Source organism: Muntiacus reevesi, chromosome 3, assembly GCF_963930625.1.
Source record: "Muntiacus reevesi chromosome 3, mMunRee1.1, whole genome shotgun sequence".
Classification (NCBI taxonomy): domain Eukaryota; kingdom Metazoa; phylum Chordata; class Mammalia; order Artiodactyla; family Cervidae; genus Muntiacus; species Muntiacus reevesi.
The window spans coordinates 55570582-55593051 of record NC_089251.1 but is presented as its reverse complement, the minus strand read 5'-3'; the positions used below and the strand labels follow the sequence as shown (position 1 = coordinate 55593051).

The 22470-nt window shown below is 38.8% G+C and overlaps 1 protein-coding gene across 2 annotated transcripts in view; it reads left to right on the top strand.

The window, feature by feature from the left end:
- Positions 1–22470, top strand: part of LOC136164338 (charged multivesicular body protein 3) — a 100450-nt gene that overhangs the window by 68731 nt on the left and 9249 nt on the right. For both annotated transcript variants that reach the window (XM_065929160.1, XM_065929159.1), the window contains one exon: positions 4025–4204. In XM_065929160.1, the coding sequence (XP_065785232.1) occupies positions 4025–4204 (180 nt within the window). The remainder of the gene's footprint in view (positions 1–4024; positions 4205–22470) is intronic.

The following is a 22470-nucleotide window of genomic DNA, read 5'->3' as shown; positions in this document are numbered from 1 at the left end:
GAATCATAAATATTGTTACGATGTCATAGTGCCCAGTGTGATCTGTAGAGTCATTGCAATCCTTATCAAAATCCCAGTAATGTTTTTTGAAGAAATGGAAAAAGATCTATCCTAAACTTCATATGGGATCTCAAGAGATTCCAGAGAGCAAAAAAAATATTGGAAAAGAACAAAATTGGAAATTAATACTTCTTTATTTCAAAACCTATTGGATATATACAGAACATTCCATCCAAAAGCAGCAGAATACCTATTCTTTTCAGGTACACATGGAACATCCTCCAGGATAAATCACATGGTAGGCCACAAAACAAGATCAAAAGAGTATCAGCCATATTTTCTAACTACAGTGCTATGAGACTGCAATACTATGACAAATCAACTACAAGGGGGAAAAAACTGCAAACACAAACTCATAGAGACTAAACAGTATGCTACTCAAAAACCAGTGGGTTGCTGAAGACTTAAAAAGAAGAAACCAAAAAATACTTAGAGTCAGGGAATTCCCTCGCAGTCCAGTGGTTAGGACTCTGTTCTCTTCCCACCTAGGGCCCGGGTTTGATCCCTGGTTGAGGAAGTAAGATTCCACAAGCCATGCAGTGTAGCAAAAAAAAAAAAAAGAAAAAAAAGAAAGAAAGAAAAAATAATTATGTAGAGTCAAGTGAAAATGGAAACACAGCAATCCAAAATCTGTGGCACACAGCAAAAGCAGTTATGAGGGAAATTTATAGCAGTATAACCCTACCACAGGAAACAAGAAAACAATTTCAAACAACCTAACCTTACACCTAAAGGAACTAGGATAAACAACATGCAAACCCAAAGTTAGTAGGAGGAATGAATAAAGAAGATCAGAGCAAAAATAGATGAAGTAGAAAATTTTAAAGAACAGTAGAAAGGGTCAGTGAAAGTAAAAGGTGGTTCTTTGAGAAGATAAACAGAATTTAAAAATTTATAGCTAGACTCATCAAGAAAAAGAGAGGGCCTAGGAGATAAAATCAGAAGGGAAAAAGTAGAACTTAAAATTGACACTAGAGAAATACAAAGAATTATAGGAGATGACTTATGGACAGATTACTAGAAGAAATGGGTGAATTCTTAGAAATGGAGTCTTCCAAGATTGACTCAAGAAGAAATAGAAAATATGAATAGACCTATTAACCAGTAATGAAATTACATCAGCAAGAAAACAACTCTCAAGAAACAAAAGTTGAGGACCAAATGGTTTCATGGGTGAATTCTACCAAATACTTAAAGAAAAGTTTAGATCTGTCCTTTTCAAACTACTCCAAAAATTTGAATAGGAAAGAAAACTTCCAAACTCATTCTTTGAGGCCAGCATCACCCTGATGTCAAACCAGACAAAGATATCACACACAAAATAGAAAAATACAGGCCAGTATCACTGATGAACATAGATGCAAAAATTCCCAACAAAATATTAGCAGCCAAATTCAGCAGTACATTGAAAAGGATTATACTCCATGATCAAGTGGCATTTATCCCAAGGATGGTTCAGTTTATGCAAATATATATTGTGATATACCACATTAATAAATTGAAGAATAAAAATCATAGTCATCTTAATAAATAGAGAAAAAACTTTTGACATAATTCAACATCCATTTATGATATAAAACTCAACAAAGGGACTAGAGAAGGTACATCACTCAACATAATAAAGGCTATCTATGACAAACCTACAGCCAACGTCATATTCAAGAGTGAAAAGCTGAAAGAAAGCATTTCCTCTGAGATCAGGAATAAGACAGGGTGGCCCACTTTTGTGCTCTTTATGTAACATAGCCTTGGAAGTCCTAGCCACACAATCAGACAAGAAAAAGATATAAAGTGATCCAAACTGGCAAGGAAGGAGAAGAACTGTTACTCTTTGAAGATGACATGATACTATGTATAGAAAACCCTAAAGATACTACCAAATAACTATTAGAAATAATAAATGGATTCAGTAAAGTTGTAGGATACAAAGTTAATATAGAGATCAGAAAGAGAAGTTAAGAAAACAATTCCATTTACAATTGCATCAAAAAGAATAAAGTGCCTAGAAGTAAATCAAACAAAGGAGGTAAAAACCTTGTATTCAGAAAACTGTAAGATGTTGATGAAATAAACTGAAAATGACACAAACAATTATACCATGTGAATGAGTTTGAAGAATTGTTAAGATAACCATCCTACTCAAAGTCATCTATAGATTCATTTCAGTACCTATTAGAATTCCAGTGGCATTTTTCACTGAACAAATAATCTCAAATTTATATGGAAATATAAAAGACCTCAAATAGGCAATAAAGCTGTTTTTTAAAAATGGGCAGAGAACCTGAATAGGCATTTTTCCAAAGAAGACATACAGATGGCCAACAGACAAATGAAAAGATGCTCAGCATCACTAATCATCAGGAAAATGCAAATCAAAACCAGAGTGAGACACTATGTCACACCTGTGAAAAATGGCTATTATTAAAAAGACACAAATAAATTGTTGGATTAGGATGGGGAGAATGGGGAACCCTTGTGCAATATTGATGGAAATGTAAATTGGTGCAACAACTATGGAAAACAGCATGGAGGTTCTTCAAAAAGCTAGAACTACCATATAATCCAGCAGTTATGTGTCTGGGTATTTTCCCAAAGGAAACAAAGACACTAATTTGGAATGAGATATTCATCCCTATGTTTACTGCAACATTACTCACAGTAGCCAAGATATGGAAGCAACCTCAGTACCCATGGTAGATGAATAGCTAAAGATGTTGTATGTGTATACATATATATGCTAGAATATTACTCAGCCATAAAAAGGAACGAAATCTTGTTGTTTGTGACAGCATGATGGACCTCAAGGGAATTATGCTAAGTGAAATAAGACAGAGAAAGAAAATACCATATGATTTCACATATATGTGGAATCTAAAAAACAAAACAAATGAACAAACATAGCAAAACAGAAACAGTTACTGAAGCAGACAAATGGGTTGTCAGAGGGGAGGGGTGCAGGGGAATGAATGAAATAGATAAGGGAGATCAAGAGGTACAGACTTCCAGTTACAAAATAAGTGAATCACAGGGATGAAATGTACAGAGTGGGAAATATAATCAGTAATAATATATCCTTATAGGATGATGAATGGTAACTAGACTTATTGTGGTGATCATTTTGTAATGTACACTGTGCACCAGGACCTATCATAGTGCTGTAGGTCACTTATAGTTCAAAAAACCACAAACAAGCAAATTCATAGAAAAAGAGATAAGATTTGTGGTCACCAGAGGTTGAGTTTGCAGGGAGTGAGAATTGGATGAAGGTAGTCAAAAGGTACTGACTTCTAGTATAAGATAAATATGCACTAGGGATGTCATGTATGACAGGATAAATATAATTAATACTGCTGTATATTATATATGAAAGCTGTTAAGAGAGTAAATCCTGAGTTGTCATCACAAGGAAGAAATGTTTTTCTGTGTTTTGTATTTGTTTGAGATGATGGATGTTAACTAAACTTACCATGATCATCATTTCATGATGTATGTCAGTAAGTCATCATGCTGTGTTGTAATACTTTTAGCATGTTCAGGCTTTCCTTAAGTTGTAGGTTCCTTAATACCAGTACCAACAGATGTTAGAATGGGCTTGCAAAAGCAGTTTTGACATTTTGTCTGGTGTAATAGGATTTTTTTTTTTCTGTTTACACTTATAATACTTTAATGTGATATTGGAAATAATATTAGAAATGATTTATTATTTTTATTTGGCTTATATCCTCCTGCTTCCTACTTAATAGACACATTTAGATCACAGTGAGAACAGATTTCAGTGCTAGTAAATCTCCTTTTTGTTCTTCAGTCGCTAAGTCATATCCAACTCCTTGCGACCCCATGGAATGCTGGCTTCCCTGTCCTTCAGTATCTCCCCGAGTTTGCTCAAACTCATGTCCATTGAGTCAGTGATGCCATCTGGTTTACCCTTAATCTTTTGGTGTTTTGTGTTCTGTCCTAAATTTAGATATCCAAAGAGAAGAAGAAAAAGTGAAACGATCTGTGAAAGATGCTGCCAAGAAGGGTCAGAAAGATGTCTGTGTTGTTCTGGCCAAGGAGATGATCAGGTCAAGGAAGGCTGTGAGCAAGCTCTACGCATCCAAAGCACACATGAACTCAGTGCTCATGGGGATGAAGAACCAGCTGGGTAAGACAGCGGTTCTTAAAACCACCTCATTAACTGAGGCTCTTGCCATTATCATAACACTAGTTTCCTTGAATAGGAAGAACCGTCTGAGCTCTGGCATTTATTCTCTATATTGTCTTAGTTGGGGAGTTACACAAAAGTAAAATAATACTTATTACTTTCATTTTTATTTTACTGTTATTGATTTTCTTTTGCCAGTATTGTTGAAGTAATGGGAACATCTACACCTCAACCTACTTCGTTTAGAATTTAGACATTTCCTCATGTGAACAGTGTTGAAAAGTGATCTGAAGGTTGAGTCCTAGCAATAAGAAGTGGGCCCAGGCCTTAGAGGGAGAACGAAGAAAGAGCTTCCTCTGTCCTGGACCCAGAGCTGCCGCAAGTAGGATTTTAAATAGTCTAAGCTTGACTTTGGCTGTTACTCCCCTCCTTCTCTGCCTCATCTCTGGCTCTCAGCCTGAGGCTTTCTTACATCTTAGCAACCTGCCAGCCATGTATTAGGTATTCAGTGTATATGTGGACTTAATTTTTATTTTTTAATCATTATAATATTTAAGAAGAAACCTACTAATCTACTTAGCTTTCAGGATCCAGTATAACATGGTTTGCCATCTTTCACAGGCATATTTCTCCAGGTCACTGACAGCTTGAGGCACAGGTTACATTTTACATCCAGTTAGTTTCTTTTCTTACTTAATTTTGGCTAAATGAAGAAATCCTAAACCCAGAACTAGAGTTCTTTGAGAATAGCAGCAGATGACTGTCAGATAATTCGACAGAGTACAGACTCTGAAATTACAGGGAAATTTTTCCACTAAAGAATATCTTCAGGGAATTCCCTGGTGGTCCTAATCCAATGATTAGGACCTCATGCTTTCACTACCAGGGTCCAGGTTCAAGCCTTGGTTGGGGAACTAAGATCCCACAAGCCATATGGCGTAACCAGAAAAAAAAAAAACAGCATCTTCAGCTCTGTCAGTTACTATTCTGATGAGTACATCACATTGAAGAATTAGAAGACTTGAATGTTTCAGTTTAGAGGCTGGTGCCAGATGAATGCCTGATTCATTATTTGGTTGTATTTGGCTCTGAAAGTATTTCTTTATGTTCAATTTTAACATTTGGTTGTGGGTTTTTATTTTTACTGCGCTTCACTTTCCCTTTTCACTTTCATGCATTGGAGAAGGAAATGGCAACCCACTCCAGTGTTCTTACCTGGAGAATCCCAGGGACAGGGGAGCCTGGTGGGCTGCCGTCTGTGGGGTCACACAGAGTCGGACACGACTGAAGTGACGCAGCAGCAGCAGCAACAATAGTGAATATATCAGTTTCTTTCTCCAGATACTGAAGAAAATAATCCATGAGTTGAGAAAGAGTTAAAAAATAAGACAAACTATTTATTCTGTATCTTGTTAACTTTTTTAAATTTTTTTTAAATTTTTTTTTATTTTTCAGTGGGTTTTGTCATACATTGATATGAATCAGCCATAGAGTTACATGAATTCCCCATCCCGGTCTCCCATCCCACCTCCCTCTCCACCCGATTCCTCTGGATCTTCCCAGCCCAACAGGCCCGAGCACTTGACTCATGCCTCCCACCTGGGCTGGTGGTCTGTTTCACCACAGATAATATACATGCTGTTCTTTTGAAACATCCCACCCTCCCCTTCTCCCACAGAGTTCAAAAGTCTGTTCTGTACTTCTACATCTCTTCTTCTGCCCTGCATATAGGGCCATCGTTACCATCTTTCTAAATCCCGTATATATGTGTTAGTATGCTGTAATGTTCTTTAACTTTCTGGCTCACCTCACTCTGTATAATGGGCTCCAGTTTCATCCATCTCATTAGAACTGATTCAAATGAATTCTTTTTAACGGCTGAGTAATATTCCATGGTGTATATGTACCACAGCTTCCTTATCCATTCATCTGCTGATGGGCATCTAGGTTGCTTCCATGTCCTGGCTATTATAAACAGTGCTGCGATGAACATTGGGGTGCACGAGTCTCTTTCAGATCTGGATTCCTCAGTGTGTATGCCCAGAAGTGGTATTGCTGGGTCATATGGTAGTTCTATTTCCAGTTTTTTAAGAAATCTCCACACTGTTTTCCATAGTGGCTGTACTAGTTTGCATTCCCACCAACAGTGTAAGAGGGTTCCCTTTTCTCCACACCCTCTCCAGCATTTATTGCTTGTAGACTTTTGGATAGCAGCCATCCTGACTGGCGTGTAATGGTACCTCATTGTGGTTTTGATTTGCATTTCTCTGATAATGAGTGATGTGGAGCATCTTTTCATGTGTTTGTTAGCCATCTGTATGTCTTCTTTGGAGAAATGTCTGTTTAGTTCTTTGGCCCATTTTTTGATTGGGTCATTTATTTTTCTGGAATTGAGCTTCAGGAGTTGCTTGTATATTTTTGAGATTAATCCTTTGTCTGTTTCCTCATTTGCTATTATTTTCTCCCAATCTGAGGGCTGTCTTTTCACCTTACTTATAGTTTCCTTTGTTGTGCAAAAGCTTTTAATTTTCATTAGGTCCCATTTGTTTATTTTTGCTTTTATTTCCAATATTCTGGGAGGTGGGTCATGGAAGATCTTGTTGTGATTTATGTCAGAGAGTGTTTTGCCTATGTTCTCCTCTAGGAGTTTTATAGTTTCTGGTCTTACATTTAGATCTTTAATCCATTTTGAGTTTATTTTTGTGTATGGTGTTAGAAAGTGTTCTAGTTTCATTCTTTTACAAGTGGTTGACCAGTTTTCCCAGCACCACTTGTTAAAGAGGTTGTCTTTTTTCCATTGTATATCCTTGCCTCTTTTGTCAAAGATAAGGTGTCCATAGGTTCGTGGATTTGTCTCTGGGCTTTCTATTCTGTTCCATTGATCTATATTTCTGTCTTTGTGCCAGTACCATACTGTCTTGATGACTGTGGCTTTGTAGTAGAGTCTGAAGTCAGGCAGGTTTATTCCTCCAGTTCCATTCTTCTTTCTCAAGATTACTTTGGCTATTCGAGGTTTTTTGTATTTCCATACAAATTGTGAAATTATTTGTTCTAGTTCTGTGAAAAATACCGTTGGTAGCTTGATAGGGATTGCATTGAATCTATAGATTGCTTTGGGTAGAATAGCCATTTTGACAATATTGATTCTTCCAATCCATGAACACGGTATGTTTCTCCATCTGTTTGTGTCCTCTTTGATTTCTTTCATCAGTGTTTTATAGTTTTCTATGTATAGGTCTTTTGTTTCTTTAGGTAGATATACTCCTAAGTATTTTATTCTTTTTGTTGCAATGGTGAATGGTATTGTTTCCTTAATTTCTCTTTCTGTTTTTTCATTGTTAGTATATAGGAATGCAAGGGATTTCTGTGTGTTAATTTTATATCCTGCAACTTTACTATATTCATTGATTAGCTCTAGTAATTTTCTGGAAGAGTCTTTAGGGTTTTCTATGTAGAGGATCATGTCATCTGCAAACAGCGAGAGTTTCACTTCTTCTTTTCCTATCTGGATTCCTTTTATGTCTTTTTCTGCTCTGATTGCTGTGGTCAAAACTTCCAACACTATGTTGAATAGTAGTGGTGAGAGTGGGCATCCTTGTCTTGTTCCTGATTTCAGAGGAAATGCTTTCAATTTCTCACCATTGAGGGTGATGCTTGCTGTGGGTTTGTCATATATAGCTTTTATTATGTTGAGGTATGTTCCTTCTATTCCTGCTTTCTGGAGAGTTTTAATAATAAATGAGTGTTGAATTTTGTCAAAGGCTTTCTCTGCATCTATTGAGATAATCATATGGTTTTTATCTTCCAATTTGTTAATGTGGTGTATTACGTTGATTGATTTGCGGATATTAAAGAATCCTTGCATTCCTGGGATAAAGCCCACTTGGTCATGGTGTATGATTTTTTTAATATGTTGTTGGATTCTGTTTTCTAGAATTTTGTTAAGGATTTTTGCATCTATGTTCATCAGTGATATTGGCCTGTAGTTTTCTTTTTTTGTGGCATCTTTGTCTGGTTTTGGAATTAGGGTGATGGTGGCCTCATAGAACGAGTTTGGAAGTTTACCTTCTTCTGCAATTTTCTGGAAGAGTTTGAGTAAGATAGGTGTTAACTCTTCTCTAAATTTTTGGTAGAATTCAGCTGTGAAGCCATCTGGTCCTGGGCTTTTGTTTGCTGGAAGATTTTTGATTACAGTTTCGATTTCCTTGCTTGTGATGGTTCTGTTAAGATCTTCTATTTCTTCCTGGTTCAGTTTTGGAAAGTTATACTTTTATAAGAATTTGTCCATTTCTCCCAAGTTGTCCATTTTATTGGCATAGAGCTGCTGGTAGTAGTCTCTTATGATCCTTTGGATTTCAGTGTTGTCTGTTGTGATCTCACCCTTTTCATTTCTAATTTTGTTAATTTGGTTCTTCTCTCTTTGTTTCTTAATGAGTCTTGCTAATGGTTTGTCAATTTTGTTTATTTTTTCAAAAAACCAGCTTTTAGCTTTGTTGATTTTTGCTATGGTCTCTTTAGTTTCTTTTGCATTTATTTCTGCCCTAATTTTTAAGATTTCTTTCCTTCTGCTAACCCTGGGGTTCTTCATTTCTTCCTTCTCTAATTGCTTTAGGTGTAGAGTTAGGTTATTTATTTGGCTTTTTTCTTGTTTCTTGATGTAAGCCTGTAATGCTATGAACCTTCCCCTTAGTACTGCTTTTACAGTGTCCCATAGGTTTTGGGTTGTTGTGCTTTCATTTTCATTTGTTTCTATACATATTTTGATTTCTTTTTTGATTTCTTCTATGATTTGTTGGTTATTCAGAAGCGTGTTATTTAGCCTCCATATGTTTGAATTTTTAACAATTTTTTTCCTGTAATTGAGATCTAATCTTACTGCACTGTGGTCAGAAAAGATGACTGGAATGATTTCAATTTTTTTGAATTTTCCAAGACCAGATTTATGGCCCAGGATGTGATCTATTCTGGAGAAGGTTCCGTGTGCGCTTGAGAAAAAGGTGAAGTTGATTGTTTTGGGGTGAAATGTCCTATAGATATCAACTAGGTCTAGCTGGTCCATTGTATCATTTAAGGTTTGTGTTTCCTTATTGATTTTCTGTTTAGTTGATCTATCCATAGTTGTGAGTGGGGTATTAAAGTCTCCCACTATTATTGTGTTACTATTAATTTCCTCTTTCATACTCGTTAGTGTTTGCCGTACATATTGTGGTGCTCCTATGTTGGGTGCATATATATTTATAATTGTTATATCTTCTTCTTGGATTGATCCTTTGATCATTATGTAGTGTCCTTCTTTGTCTCTTTTCACATCCTTTATTTGAAAGTCTATTTTATCTGATATGAGTATTGCGACTCCTGCTTTCTTTTGGTCTCCGTTTGCGTGAAATATTTTTTTCCAGCCCTTCACTTTTAGTCTGTATGTGTCTCTGGTTTTGAGGTGGGTCTCTTGTAGACAGCATATATAGGGGTCTTGTTTTTGTATCCATTCAGCCAATCTTTGTCTTTTGGTTGGGGCATTCAACCCATTTACATTTAAGGTAATTATTGATAGGTGTGGACCCGTTGCCATTTACTTTGTTGTTTTGGGTTCACGTTTATTCAACCTTTCTGCATTTCCTGTCTAGAGAAGATCCTTTAGCATTTGTTGAAGAGCTGGTTTGGTGGTGCTGAATTCTCTCAGCTTTTGCTTGTCTGTAAAGCTTTTGAATTCTCCTTCGTATCTGAATGAGATCCTTGCTGGGTACAGTAATCTAGGTTGTAGGTTATTCTCTTTCATTACTTTCAGTATGTCCTGCCATTCCCTTCTGGCCTGGAGGGTTTCTATTGATAGATCAGCTGTTATCCTTATGGGAATCCTTTTGTGTGTTATTTGTTGCTTCTCCCTTGCTGCTTTTAGTATTTGTTCTTTGTGTTTGATCTTTGTTAATTTGATTAATATGTGTCTTGGGGTGTTTCGCCTTGGGTTTATCCTGTTTGGGACTCTCTGGGTTTCTTGGACTTGGGTGGCTATTTCCTTCCCCATTTTAGGGAAGTTTTAAGCTATTATCTCCTTGAGTATTTTCTCATGGCCTTTCTTTTTGTCTTCTTCTTCTGGGACTCCTATGATTCGAATATTGGGGCGTTTCACATTGTCCCAGAGGTCCCTGAGGTTGTCCTCATTTCTTTTGATCCTTTTTTATTTTTTCCTCTCTGCTTCATTTATTTCCACCATTCTATCTTCTGCCTCACTTATCCTATCTTCTATCTCCGTTATTCTACTCTTGGTTCCCTCCAGAGTGTTTTTGATCTCATTCATTGCATTATTCATTTTTAATTGACTCTTTTTTATTTCATCTAGGTCTTTATTAAACATTTCTTGCATCTTTTCAATCTTTGTCTCCAGGCTATTTATCTGTAACTCCATTTTGCTTTCAAGATTTTGGATCATTTTTATTATCATTATTCTAAATTCTTTTTCAGGTAGATTCCCTATCTCCTCCTCTTTTGTTTGACTTGGTGGACTTTTTTCATGTTCCTTTACCTGTTGGGTATTTCTTTGCCTTTTCATCTTGTTTAGATTGCTGTGTCTGGAGTGGGCTTTCTGTATTCTGGAGGTCTGTGGTTCCTTTTTATTGTGGAGGTGTTACCCAGTGGGTGGGGTTAAACGATTGGCTTGTCAAGGTTTCCTGATTTGTGAAGCTTGCGTCAGTGTTCTGGTGCGTGAATCTTGATTTCTTCTCTTTGGAGAGCAATGGAGTGCCCAGTAGTGAGTTTTGAGATGGGTTTATGTGTTAGGTGTGACCTTGGGCAGTCTGTATGTTGACGTTCAGGGCTATGTTCCTGCGTTGCTGGAGAATTTGCGTGGTATGTCTTGCTCTAAAACTTATTGGCTTTTGGGTGGTGGTTGGTTTCAGTGTAGGTATGGAGGCTTTTGGACGGTCACTTATTACTTAAAGATCCATGTAGTCAGGAGTTTTCTGGTGTTCTCAGGTTTTGGGTTTAAGTCTCCTGCCTCTGGATTTCAGTTTTATTCTTCCTGTAGTCTCAGGACTTCTCCAACCATACAGCACTGATAATAAAACTTCTAGGTTTTATTGGTGAAAACTAATGGTGAAAAGTTTCTCCCCCGTTAGGGACACCCAGCGAGGTTCACAGAGTTACATGAGGAAGAGGAGAGGGAGGAGGGAGATAGAGATGAGCAGGAGGAGAAAAAGGGGGATTCAAGAGGAGAGAGACAGATCTACGAAGTTGTCTGATCCCAGAGTGTTCGCCGTAGCCCAGACATCCACAAAGATTCACAGAATTGGATTGGGAAGAGAAGGGGAAAGGAGGAAATAGAGGTGTTCTGAGGTAGAAAACAGAGAGTCAAGATTGGGAGAGAATAATCAACACACTCCTGAATAAAAATGGGAACTGAATATTGGATTCTTAAATGTTCACAATTTATATCATATACTGAAAAACAAAAATTAAAAATCTAGAGTAGAGGTTAGACTCTTAAAAATACTATATTAAAAACAAAAACCAAAACATAAAAAAAAAAATTTTAGAAATATATATGAAGTTTGGTTTAAAAATAGGGCTTCTCTTCTTCTTCTTTTTTTTTTTTTTCCCCTGTAAGGTTATAGTGTATCGAAAATGAAAATTAAGGAGTAGTAAGAGGAGTACTAGATGACTTTAAAAGAAATGAGAAAAAGAAAAATAGAAAATAGAAGAGAAGAAGAAAAAAGAAAAGAAAAAGAGAAAAAAAATTGTTTTACCTAATAAAAAAAAATCATAAAAATCTTATGAAAATGAAAGTTAAGGAGTAATGGGGGAGTAATAGGGCATTTTAAAGGAAAATAAAAGAGAAAAAAGAAAAAAAAATTTTTTTCTTACTTAAAAAAGAAAAAAGAAAAAAATATATCTAGGAATTTCTCTGGAGCTGTTGCGGTCAGTGTGGGTTCGGCTCAGTTTCAGATATCTCCTCGTTCCAGCTTACACTTCTCGATATCTACAGGCCCTTCCGGTGAAGTCGGTGTTTTCTTCAGGGATTTTAATCTGTTGTACCGGTCCCTTCTGAAGCGGTTCCCTTTGTTTATTTGGCTTCTGTTGCCGGTTTCTTCCGCGCCTAATTTCCGCCCTGACACAGGCGGGTGGAGATGGATTCTTATTCAGGTAGCGAGTTCCCTCGCGCTCCGGGGTGGGGCTGGCGCTGCAGGGAGGGGCCGGCGCTATTTCTCCGTCTGGGCTGCTCAGGCTCCAGGCGGTTCCAGCCCTCGGGTGATCCACAAAAGTGTGGAACACAAAGCTGCGCCTGCGGTTTGTCCCTACGCCGCCCGAGTGGCTCAGGCAGCCAGGCGCTTGACGGGCGCTCTCTCCCTGGGTGCGGCGCGTCTTCTGCCCTGCGCGATCCCAGCCTCAGTTTCCACCCGCGCCAGTCGGGTGCGTGCGCCTTCTGCCCTCCGCGTCCCCAGCCCCAGTCCCTGCCCGCACTGGCCGGGCGCGTGTACCGTGTCTAGCCACGACCCTCCCGGCGGATGTCGACCATCCAGAATCTCGGGAGGTCTTTGATTAGAAGGTGGAGGCCTGTTTGCAGTGTGGCAGGGGATGCGGTCCTTGGGGCAGAGCCTGCCCCCTTCCCCTCCCCCCTGCCTCCTGCCTCCGGCGGGGCTGGGCCGGTCCGCAGCCTGCGAGCTCTTCTCAGGACTTTCTCGGTCCTTTTGTTCTGTGGACGGCCGGCAGTGTGTTCCGGCCAGCTAATTTTCTCTCTCTCTTTTGCTGTCCCACAGTTCAAGCTGGGAACTCACAAAAGCTCCCTCCGATTGTCCTCAGGGCACTCAGGCCCGGACCCTGCCCCAAGCAATGCCGCCCACTCCTCTCCGTTCCGCCCCCACTTGCTGGTTGCGGATGCGGGCGTCTGGGGTACTTTTCTGCTGGGAGTTGCTTTTAGGCTCGTAATCTGTGGGTTTTATTTATTCTATCCCACCCAGTCAGATTCAAACTCTGAGGTTCAAACTCTTCCCCCAGGCCCGCCAGTGCGAGGGTTTCCCCGTGGCTGAGAACGTCCTCTATTAAGACCCTTCCCAGGACGGATCTCCGTCCTTAGCTCTTTTGTCTCACTTTTTATCTTTTATATTTTGTCCTACCTCCTTTCGAAGACAATGGGCTGCTTTTCTGGGCGTCTGATGACCTCAGCTAGCGATCAGAGGTTGTTTTGTGAAGTTTGCTCTGCGTACAGTTATTCTTTTGATGAATTTCTAGGAGAGAAAGTGGTCTCCCCGTCCTACTCCTCCGCCATCTTGGCTCCTCCCCCATCTTCTTAACTTTTAAAAACTTATTTCAGTCCTAAAGTGATGTGTTTAGGCTGTTTAAATATTGGATAAATAACCTACATATATGCCTTTTGGACAAGCCAAGTATTCAGTACCAGAGAGAAATAGTGTAATCTTACTGTTATTTTGAAAACTAAATACACTTACCCTTTACAGGCATCAGTGAAATATTCATATTTACTTCTGTCTTTTTCTGCAGCCAGCTGAAAAGGTACGTGTTCAGTTGACCATGATAAGACTATTCTAAATTTTTTCAGTGTTTCCTTTACTGGATCAACATCGGAAAACATTTAGCTTATTTTGCGTTTTCTCTTCCTATGAATCAGGCACTATATACACAGACTCTTCTCCCCAGTTGCGAAGATAATATGTAGGATAGCTTATGTACCTAACAAGAGCTTCCCTTGTAGCTCAGCTGGTAAAGAATCCACTTGCAATGCAGGAGACCCTGCTTTGATTCCTGGGTCAGGAAGATCCCCTGGAGAAGGGAACAGCTACCCACTCCAGTATTCTGGCCTGGAGAATTCCATGGGGTCACAAAGGTTAGATAGACCAAGCAACTTCACATGTATCTAACACCCAGAATCAATAAAATTTGACATTTTATTATATTTGCCTCAGTTTTTATTTTAGAAAGCAGTATTACTAAACTTGAAGCTTGTCTGATAAATCTTTCCAATCCCATTCCCTTCTCTTTCAGCCTCCCCAGAAGTAACCATTATCATGACTATTAAAATGTGTATAAATGGTATACTTTGTGTCTCATTCTGCATTGTTTCCCATTTATCATTGTGAGGTTGAAACATACCCATATAAGAATATATTTTGGCATGATATTTACCATACCAGCTTAATGATGAATATGTTTTGAGATGATAAATATATATTTTTAACTCCTAGGTGGTATTGTATTCTGTGAATGTATCACATTTTATTTTTCTTTTCCCTATTGATGAACACTTAAGCTTTCAATTTTTACTATTACTAACAGTACTGCTATGAATGTCTTTTCACTTTTGCACGTGTTTCTTTAGGACAGTTATATCCTCAGAAGTAGAATTGCTGCATTAAAAATAGCTGGGTTTAAATTTTACTAGAACGGCAAAATTGCTCTCCAAAGAGGCTAATTTGTATTCCCACCAGCAGCGGATGAGGGTTCTTTTTTCTGAACATTTTCATCAGCCGTTGTCAGACTTTTTAATTTTTGAGAAATGTTATAACATCTCTCTGGGAACTAGTGGGCTTGATCACACTCTTCTCTTCACCTTTTCTTCCTATGTACTGATCCCCAAATATCTTTTCAAGGAATTATAGCTCACAAATATTCACTAATCTATGTGAAAAAAAATCTCTTCTCCTGTAGCATGTACTTCCAATAATGAATATAACACACAAACAGCATAGTCAAGAGCCTGTTATTCTTTAAATGTATACCCATAACAACATATTTTGTTGTTTCAAATATATAGCCTTTATGGCTTTACCACACCTGCAAAGTAAAATATCTGCTATTTGATACTTATGTTAAAATATTCTTTTCTAGCTCCTCTCCTCTTTTCCATCTTTCCTTTCTCCCTGTAGGTGAGCTCATCTAACCTCATGCCTTTAAATGCCATTGATTTCCAGATTATTATCTTCAGGCCTGACTTGCAGGGTATAGCTGGCATCTCTATTCATTCTTAATGGATATGTCAAAATTAATATGCCCATCCAAGCATCTTGGCTAGCCTCACTTCATCTATATCCCTGACTTCTCCCTATGTTTTCCCCTGAGAATCCAAGACTTCATGTAGTTTCTTCTGCAGATGTTTCCACATGGGTCTGTTCCTTGGTCTTTCAATTCTCGGGTATGTTAATGTGATCATTTCATTTCCACTGTATTTTGTTTGTTTCTGATAGGAAAAGATTTTAGTCAAATGCTAGATTTCCTGCGCTGATCCTTTATAATTTTTTTCTATTCTTTCCTGTTTTCACTTTGGAAATAATAATAGTACCTTTCTCATAGGGTAGTTGTGAGGCTTAATTCAGTGCTTGGTAACTGCTATACGTGTGGGTTCTAAATATAATTTTTGTTGCCATCATCAATTTTGTCTTTGTGTTCTGCCTTCTGACACTTTCTAAATTGTCTCTATTTTTTGTTTCTTTTCATGAATTCTTTATTTTAGCTGTCTTAATTTTAATTTTTGGAAAAGAGTTCTCTGATATTTTTAAAATATCATTTTATTCTTATTTCATGAATATAATTTGTTACTTATTATTGATAGTCTTTTTTAATATACATTCTTTTTTATTATGGTTTACCCAGGACATTGAATATTGCTCCCTGTGCTATATGGTAGTAGGACCTTGTTTTCTATCCATTCTGTATGTAATAGTTTGCATCTACTAACTCTAACTCCTAGTTCATTCCCTACCTCCTTAATAGTTTTTAGAATTTTTTTTATGTTCCTTGCATTGTTTCTCAGAGCGCCTTCTCCCCACCACCCTTTTCTTCCTTATCTCTCTCCTCTTTTTATGAGAGAGGGAGGGAAGAGAATGGAGAGGTTGGATTAAGTTTGAGTTTCATAAGAAGCTTCTGCAGTCTTCTCAGGCTGGTAGCTTAAGCTACAAAGAGAAAAATGATAATTCATGTAATAAATCCATTTATTTTAGCCACTATTATATGCCAGATATATTTCAGGGCACCAGACATAGTGAATTGTACAGACACAGTCATTGGCCTCTAGTTTTGGAGTAAAAAGCAAAAATAAATAAATTTAATAAAAAGAAGCATACCTAATAATAAATAATAAACTTAATAAGTAAATGGGTATTTATAAATGTACACTGTAATGAGCACTAGGAGACTATAAAAGGGAAATGCACTCAAGGGTCTCAGTCTCTGATGATATCTGAAGGATGAGTAATTAAGGTGGGGGGGTGCTTATTCCAACCAGAGTGTCAGTCACTTGTGTGAAGACCCCAGGGCCAAAAGAACTATGTATTTGAACCCTGAAGGAAGTAGTTCTGGGAGGTTGGGGTACCTGGGAGCAAGGGGAAAGGATGGCTGGAAAAGATGAGCAGGTTGGTGAAGAAGACAGTTGGGACAGCTGTAAGGAGAGCAGGGCTTTTCAGATTCAAATGTGGAGGCCTTGCAGATCAGCTGCAGTGGGGGGTGCAGAAACAGAGCTCTGAGGGAGAACCAGAGAGGCGTCCCGGTAGAGCAGTGGGGTCCCGGAGGCGCAGGTGAAGTAGTTCAGACTGTGCTTAGCAAACAGCCCTTGATTCAATGTGACACGAATGCTTGACAGGGTCGTGGGAGGTGAGGCTGGAAAGGTAATCTGCAGTCAGAGTTTGGAGAGCTCTGCTGAGGTTGGTGACTTCATCTCCTAGACAGGAGAGAGCCTCATGGAGTACTGTGAGCACAGCTGCAGGTGCAGCCAGGCAGGAGGCAGGGGAACCTGAGAAGGGATGGTCAGGGCCCAGCTGGGTTAGTCTGGTGGGATGAGGGCGAGAGAGGACACTGGAGAACTGCTCTGGATGCCAAGTAAGTGAACGTGGTGAAGGTAGAAATAAGCCTAAGGTGCTTTAAACCCTGAACCCAGAAAGAGCACAGGGCATTAAAAGACTCTGGAAGCCTGGATGTGGGGAGAAGCAGGCCTAAGAGACACAGAAGACTCTCCTTGGGGCTGTCCAGACTGGCTCCTGCAGGTCGCCTTGCTCCCCCAGCCCCTCAGCACGGTGCCTGGCCGGAGGAGTCCCCATGGAGGATTGTTGAGGGGGTTTATAGTTGGATGTTGTCTGTTGGCAAATTAAATACAACAGAGAAGGTAATTGATACTAGAACCCAGAACAGAGAGGGAGGGGGACGTCTACAATTTTGCGAGTGAGAAAAGAGAAAACTAGAAATACTGTGACATGAGTTCCCATGTCCCCATCCCATCCTGAGCCTGTTACTGTTTGAAAAGCCACCATTTGCTGAAGTAATTTCTTCTCCTTAAGATGTTTCTCTTTTCAAATGCAGATGACCCTGGGAGGGGTGGTGTATTAAGCCCTGTCAGCTATTAATACATTGTCATGATTAGATGTTTTCCAAGTGTTACTTTCTGACAGCAGCTTCTTGCAGAACAAGACAGATGATAAGTATGTTTTGGTTGGGAGAGAAAGTTAAGAGAAGCTAAGAAGGTGGGGCGGGAAACAAAATTATCATACGGTCCAGAAATTCCACTTCTAGATAAGTAAGAATTGAAAGTAGAGACTCCAAACAGATATTTTTACGTCCATGTTTATAGCAGCATTATTCATAACAGTAAAAGGTAAAGACATTTCAGTTGTCCACTGAAGGATGAATGGATAAACAAAACATAGTATATATAGTTCAGTGGACTACTATTCAGCCTTAAGAAGGAAGGAGGTTTTGGGGACTTCCCTGGGTTCGGAAGACCCCCTGGAGAAGGGAAAGGTTATCCACTGCAGTATTCTGGCCTGGAGAATTCCATGGACATAGCTCACGGGGGGTCACAAAGAGTCAGACACAACAGCGACTTTCACTTTCACTAGTGGTCCAGTAGTTAATACTCTGCCTTCCAATGCAGGGGGCAGTGGTTGAATTCCTGTTCAGGAAACTAATATCTCACATGCCGCAGGGTGCAGCCAAATATTTAAAATATAAAAAAGGAGGAGGAAGTTCTGATACATTACAACTTGGGGTACCTTGAAGGCATTATGCTAAGTGCAGTATGCCTGTCACCGAAGGCCAGATGCTATGTGATTCCACTTCTATGACGTATGTAGAATAGTCAGAATCAGAGAGAAGTGGAATGGTGGTTGCCAATGGTGGAGGGAGAGGGGAATGGAGAGTTAAGAGTTTAATGGGGACGAAACTTTATAAATTCAAATTCTGTAGAGCTTCATCTTTTTCATATGAAATATTTTTCCTTTGCACAAACAAAATACAATATAGAAAAATTTTAAAGTGTGAAAAATCTCCCTCGTGAATTGATTGTCTCCATTTGTTTTATAGTTATTCTTCATAGGAATAATCATTTTACTCAGCTGTAAGTGTAGTGTGAGTGTCCATGGTTGGCATTAGGTGACTGGAAGTAGTCACCCCTCTGGAGTCTTAAGCCCTACCTATCCCTGTAGTGGGCTTCTCTGGTGACTCAGCTGGTAAGAATCCTGCAATGCTGGAGACCTGGGTTCCATCCCTGGTTTGGGATGATCCCCTGGAGAAGGGAAAGGCTATCCACTCCAGTATTCTGGCCTGGAGAATTCCATGGACTATATGGTCCATGGGTTCAGAAAGAGTTGGACACTTTGTAACTTTAACTTAATTTTGTGAAACGTCATTGTAAGACTCCATATTTTCTTATAACTCTTCATTCTGCTTATGATTGCCATGTTTAAGATGGCTTTTGTGAGTGTGTTGCTCCCCTGGGCCCTTGCTCTCAGGGAATTGCATTTTGCTATTGATGCCATCTTTAATATTTTTTCTTTCTTTTTTTTTTTCATTTCTTTTTATTAGTTGGAGGCCAACCATTTCACAACATTGCAGTGGGTTTTGTCATACATTGACATGAATCAGCCAATTTTTTCTCTGATTTATTTAAATTTAGCTATAATTGCCACAAGAACCTGTGATAAGTGGAAACAGCTTTGTAATTTTGTTACTTTAATTATTGAGATCAGACTGAGAATATTTCCATTGGTCTTTGTATCTATGATTATGAAGCTAAATCTATATTTAGCTGCTTTGTTTCCATATTTGGTCATTGTTATAATTTATAGCAGAACTTGTATTTGTGTGTGTGTGTGTGTGTTTCATTTGTATCTCCAGCAGACATGGTAACATAATGTTGCTTTGTTTTTATATACTCTTTTCTGAGGGTTTTTTAAAATTAAGCTTTTTGAGAGAATTGTAGATTCACATACATGGAGTTGTAAGAAATAATATAGAGAGATTCTGTGTATACCCTTTCCCCACTTTCCCCCAATGGTAACATTTTACAGAGTTAAAGTAAGTATTACAACCAGGAGGTCAGCATTGATACAGTCAAGTTTTAGAATTCTTCCAGTTTCCATCTCTACAGGGCTATCTCATACTGCACATCTGTAACCACACCCACTTCCTTCCCACCCCACCCCCTCTTTATATCTGGCAATCATTAATCTGTTTTTTTTTCCATTTATTTTTATTAGTTGGAGGCTAATTACTTTACAATACTGTAGTGGTTTTTGCCGTACACTGACATGAATCAGCCATGGATTTACATGTATTCCCCATCCCGATACGCCCTCCCACCTCCCTCCCCACCCCACCCCTCTGCGTCTTTCCAGTGCACCAGCCCCGAGCACTTGTCTCATGCATCCAACCTGGGCTGGTGATCTGTTTCACCCTTGATAATATACATGTTTCAATGCTGTTCTCTCAAAACATCACACCCTCACCTTCTCCCACAGAGTCCAAAAATCTGTTCTGTACATCTGTGTCTCTTTTTCTGTTTTGCATATAGGGTTATTGTTACCATCTTTCTAAATTCCATATATATGCATTAGTATACTGTATTGGTCTTTATCTTTCTGGCTTACTTCTCTCTGTATAATGGGCTCCAGTTTCATCCATCTCATTAGAACTGACTCAAATGAATTTTTTTTAATGGCCGAGTAATATTCCATGGTGTATATGTACCACAGCTTCCTTATCCATTTGTCTGCTGATGGGCATCTAGGTTGCTTCCATGTCCTGGCTATTATAAACAGTGCTGTGATGAACATTGGGGTGCACGTGTCTCTTTCAGATCTGATTTCCTCGGTGTGTATGCCCAGGAGTGGGATTGCTGGGTCATATGGCAGTTCTATTTCCCGTTTTTTAAGAAATCTCCACACTGTTCTCCATAGCGACTGTGCTAGTTTGCATTCCCACCAACAGTGTAAGAGGGTTCCCTTTTCTCCACACCCTCTCCAGCATTTATTGCTTGTAGACTTTTGGATAGCAGCCATCCTAACTGGCGTGTAATGGTACCTCATTGTGGTTTTGATTTGCATTTCTCTAATAATGAGTGATGTTGAGCATCTTTTCATGTGTTGTTAGCCATCTGTATGTCTTCTTTGGAGAAATGTCTGTTTAGTTCTTTGGCCCATTTTTTGATTGGGTCATTTATTTTTTTGGAATTGAGCTGCAGGAATTGCTTGTATATTTTTGAGATTAATCCTTTGTCTGTTTCTTCATTTGCTATTATTTTCTCCCAATCTGAGGGCTGTCTTTTCACCTTGCTTATAGTTTCCTTTGTTGTGTGAAAGCTTTGTGCACCCCCTCTTTATATCTGGCAATCATTAATCTGTTTTTTTTTTTTTTTAAATTCTTATTTTGTATTGCAGTATAGCAGGTTAACAAAGAATGTGATAGTTTCAGGTGAACAGCTAAGGGGCAGCCATACATATGCATGTATCCATTCTCCCCCAGACTCCTCTCCCATCTTGGCTGCCACATTAATTTTATAATTTTATTATTTCAAAAATGTTATATAAATGGAATCAGCCCATATGTAAGTAACCTCTTGGGACTGGCTTTTTTTCTTTTTTATTGAAGTGTAATTGACATACAATATTATACTAGTTTCAGCTGTGCAGAATAGTGATTTGACATTTATATACTTTACAACTTGATCACCTCAGTAAATCTAATAACTGTTACCCTACAAAGTTATTGCATTATTACTGGCTATAATTCCCTGTGCTGTACATTACATCCCTATGACTTATTTTATATTAAATACTAATTTTATATTAAATTACTAGAAGCTTTATGGGCAGCTTGTCTTTGAGGCAAGAATATACAGCAGAGAAAAGACAGCCTCTTTAGTAAGTTGCTGTTGCTGCTAAGTCGCTTCAGTCGTGTCCGACTCTGTGCGACCCTATAGACGGCAGCCCACCAGGCTCCCCGTCCCTGGGATTCTCCAGGCAAGAATATTGGAGTGGGTTGCCATTTCGTTCTCCAATGCATGAAAGTGAAAAGTGAAAGTGAAGTCGCTTAGTTGTGTCCAACTCCTAGCGACCCCATGGACTGCAGCCCACCAGGCTCCTCCGTCCATGGGATTTTCCAGGCAAGAGTACTGGATCGGGGTGCCATTGCCTTCTCCGCTTTAGTAAGTTAGTGCTGGGAAAACCGGACAGCTGCACATAAAGGAATGAAACTAGAACACCTCCTAACACCATACACAAAAATAAACTCAAAATGGGTAAAAGACTTAAATGTAAGGCCAGAAACTATAAAGCTCTTAGAAGAAAACATAGGCAGTGCACTTCTTGACATAAATCACAGCAAGATCCTCTATGACCCACCTCCTAGAGTAATGGAAATAAAAACAAAAATAAACAGGTAGGATCTAATTAAACTTAAAAACTTTTGCACAGCAAAGGAAACTATAAGCAAGGTGAAAAGACAGCCCTCAGAATAGGAGAAAGTAATAGCAAATGAAAAATATTAATCTCCAAAATATACAAGCAGCTCATGCGGCTCAGTACCAGAAAGACAAACACCCAATCAAAAAGTGGGCAGAAGATCTAAACAGACATTTCTCCAAAGAAGACATACAGATAGCTGATAAACACATGAAAAGATGCTCAGCACTGCTCTTTATTAGAGAAATGCAAATCAAAACTACAGTGAGGTATCACCTCACACCAGTCAGAATAGCCATCATCAAAAGCACAAAGAGCTGTAAGCATGAAGTGCTCGTGTGTTTCACAACCCCCTCTGTGTGACTGTGACCTTTCTCAGTTTAAATGTCAGCTAGCTTTTATAATGCTAACTTTATGTTTGCTGTAGAATATTAACCTTTTTATTTTTGGAGATTCTTATTTTATTGTGAAATGTATACAGCTGAAAATTTTCTGTGTTCTGCCTGTTCATCTGTCCCACCCTTAACTCTGGCAGTCACTGATCTTTTTATTGTCTCCATAATTTTCCCTTTTTTGAGAATGTCATATATACTT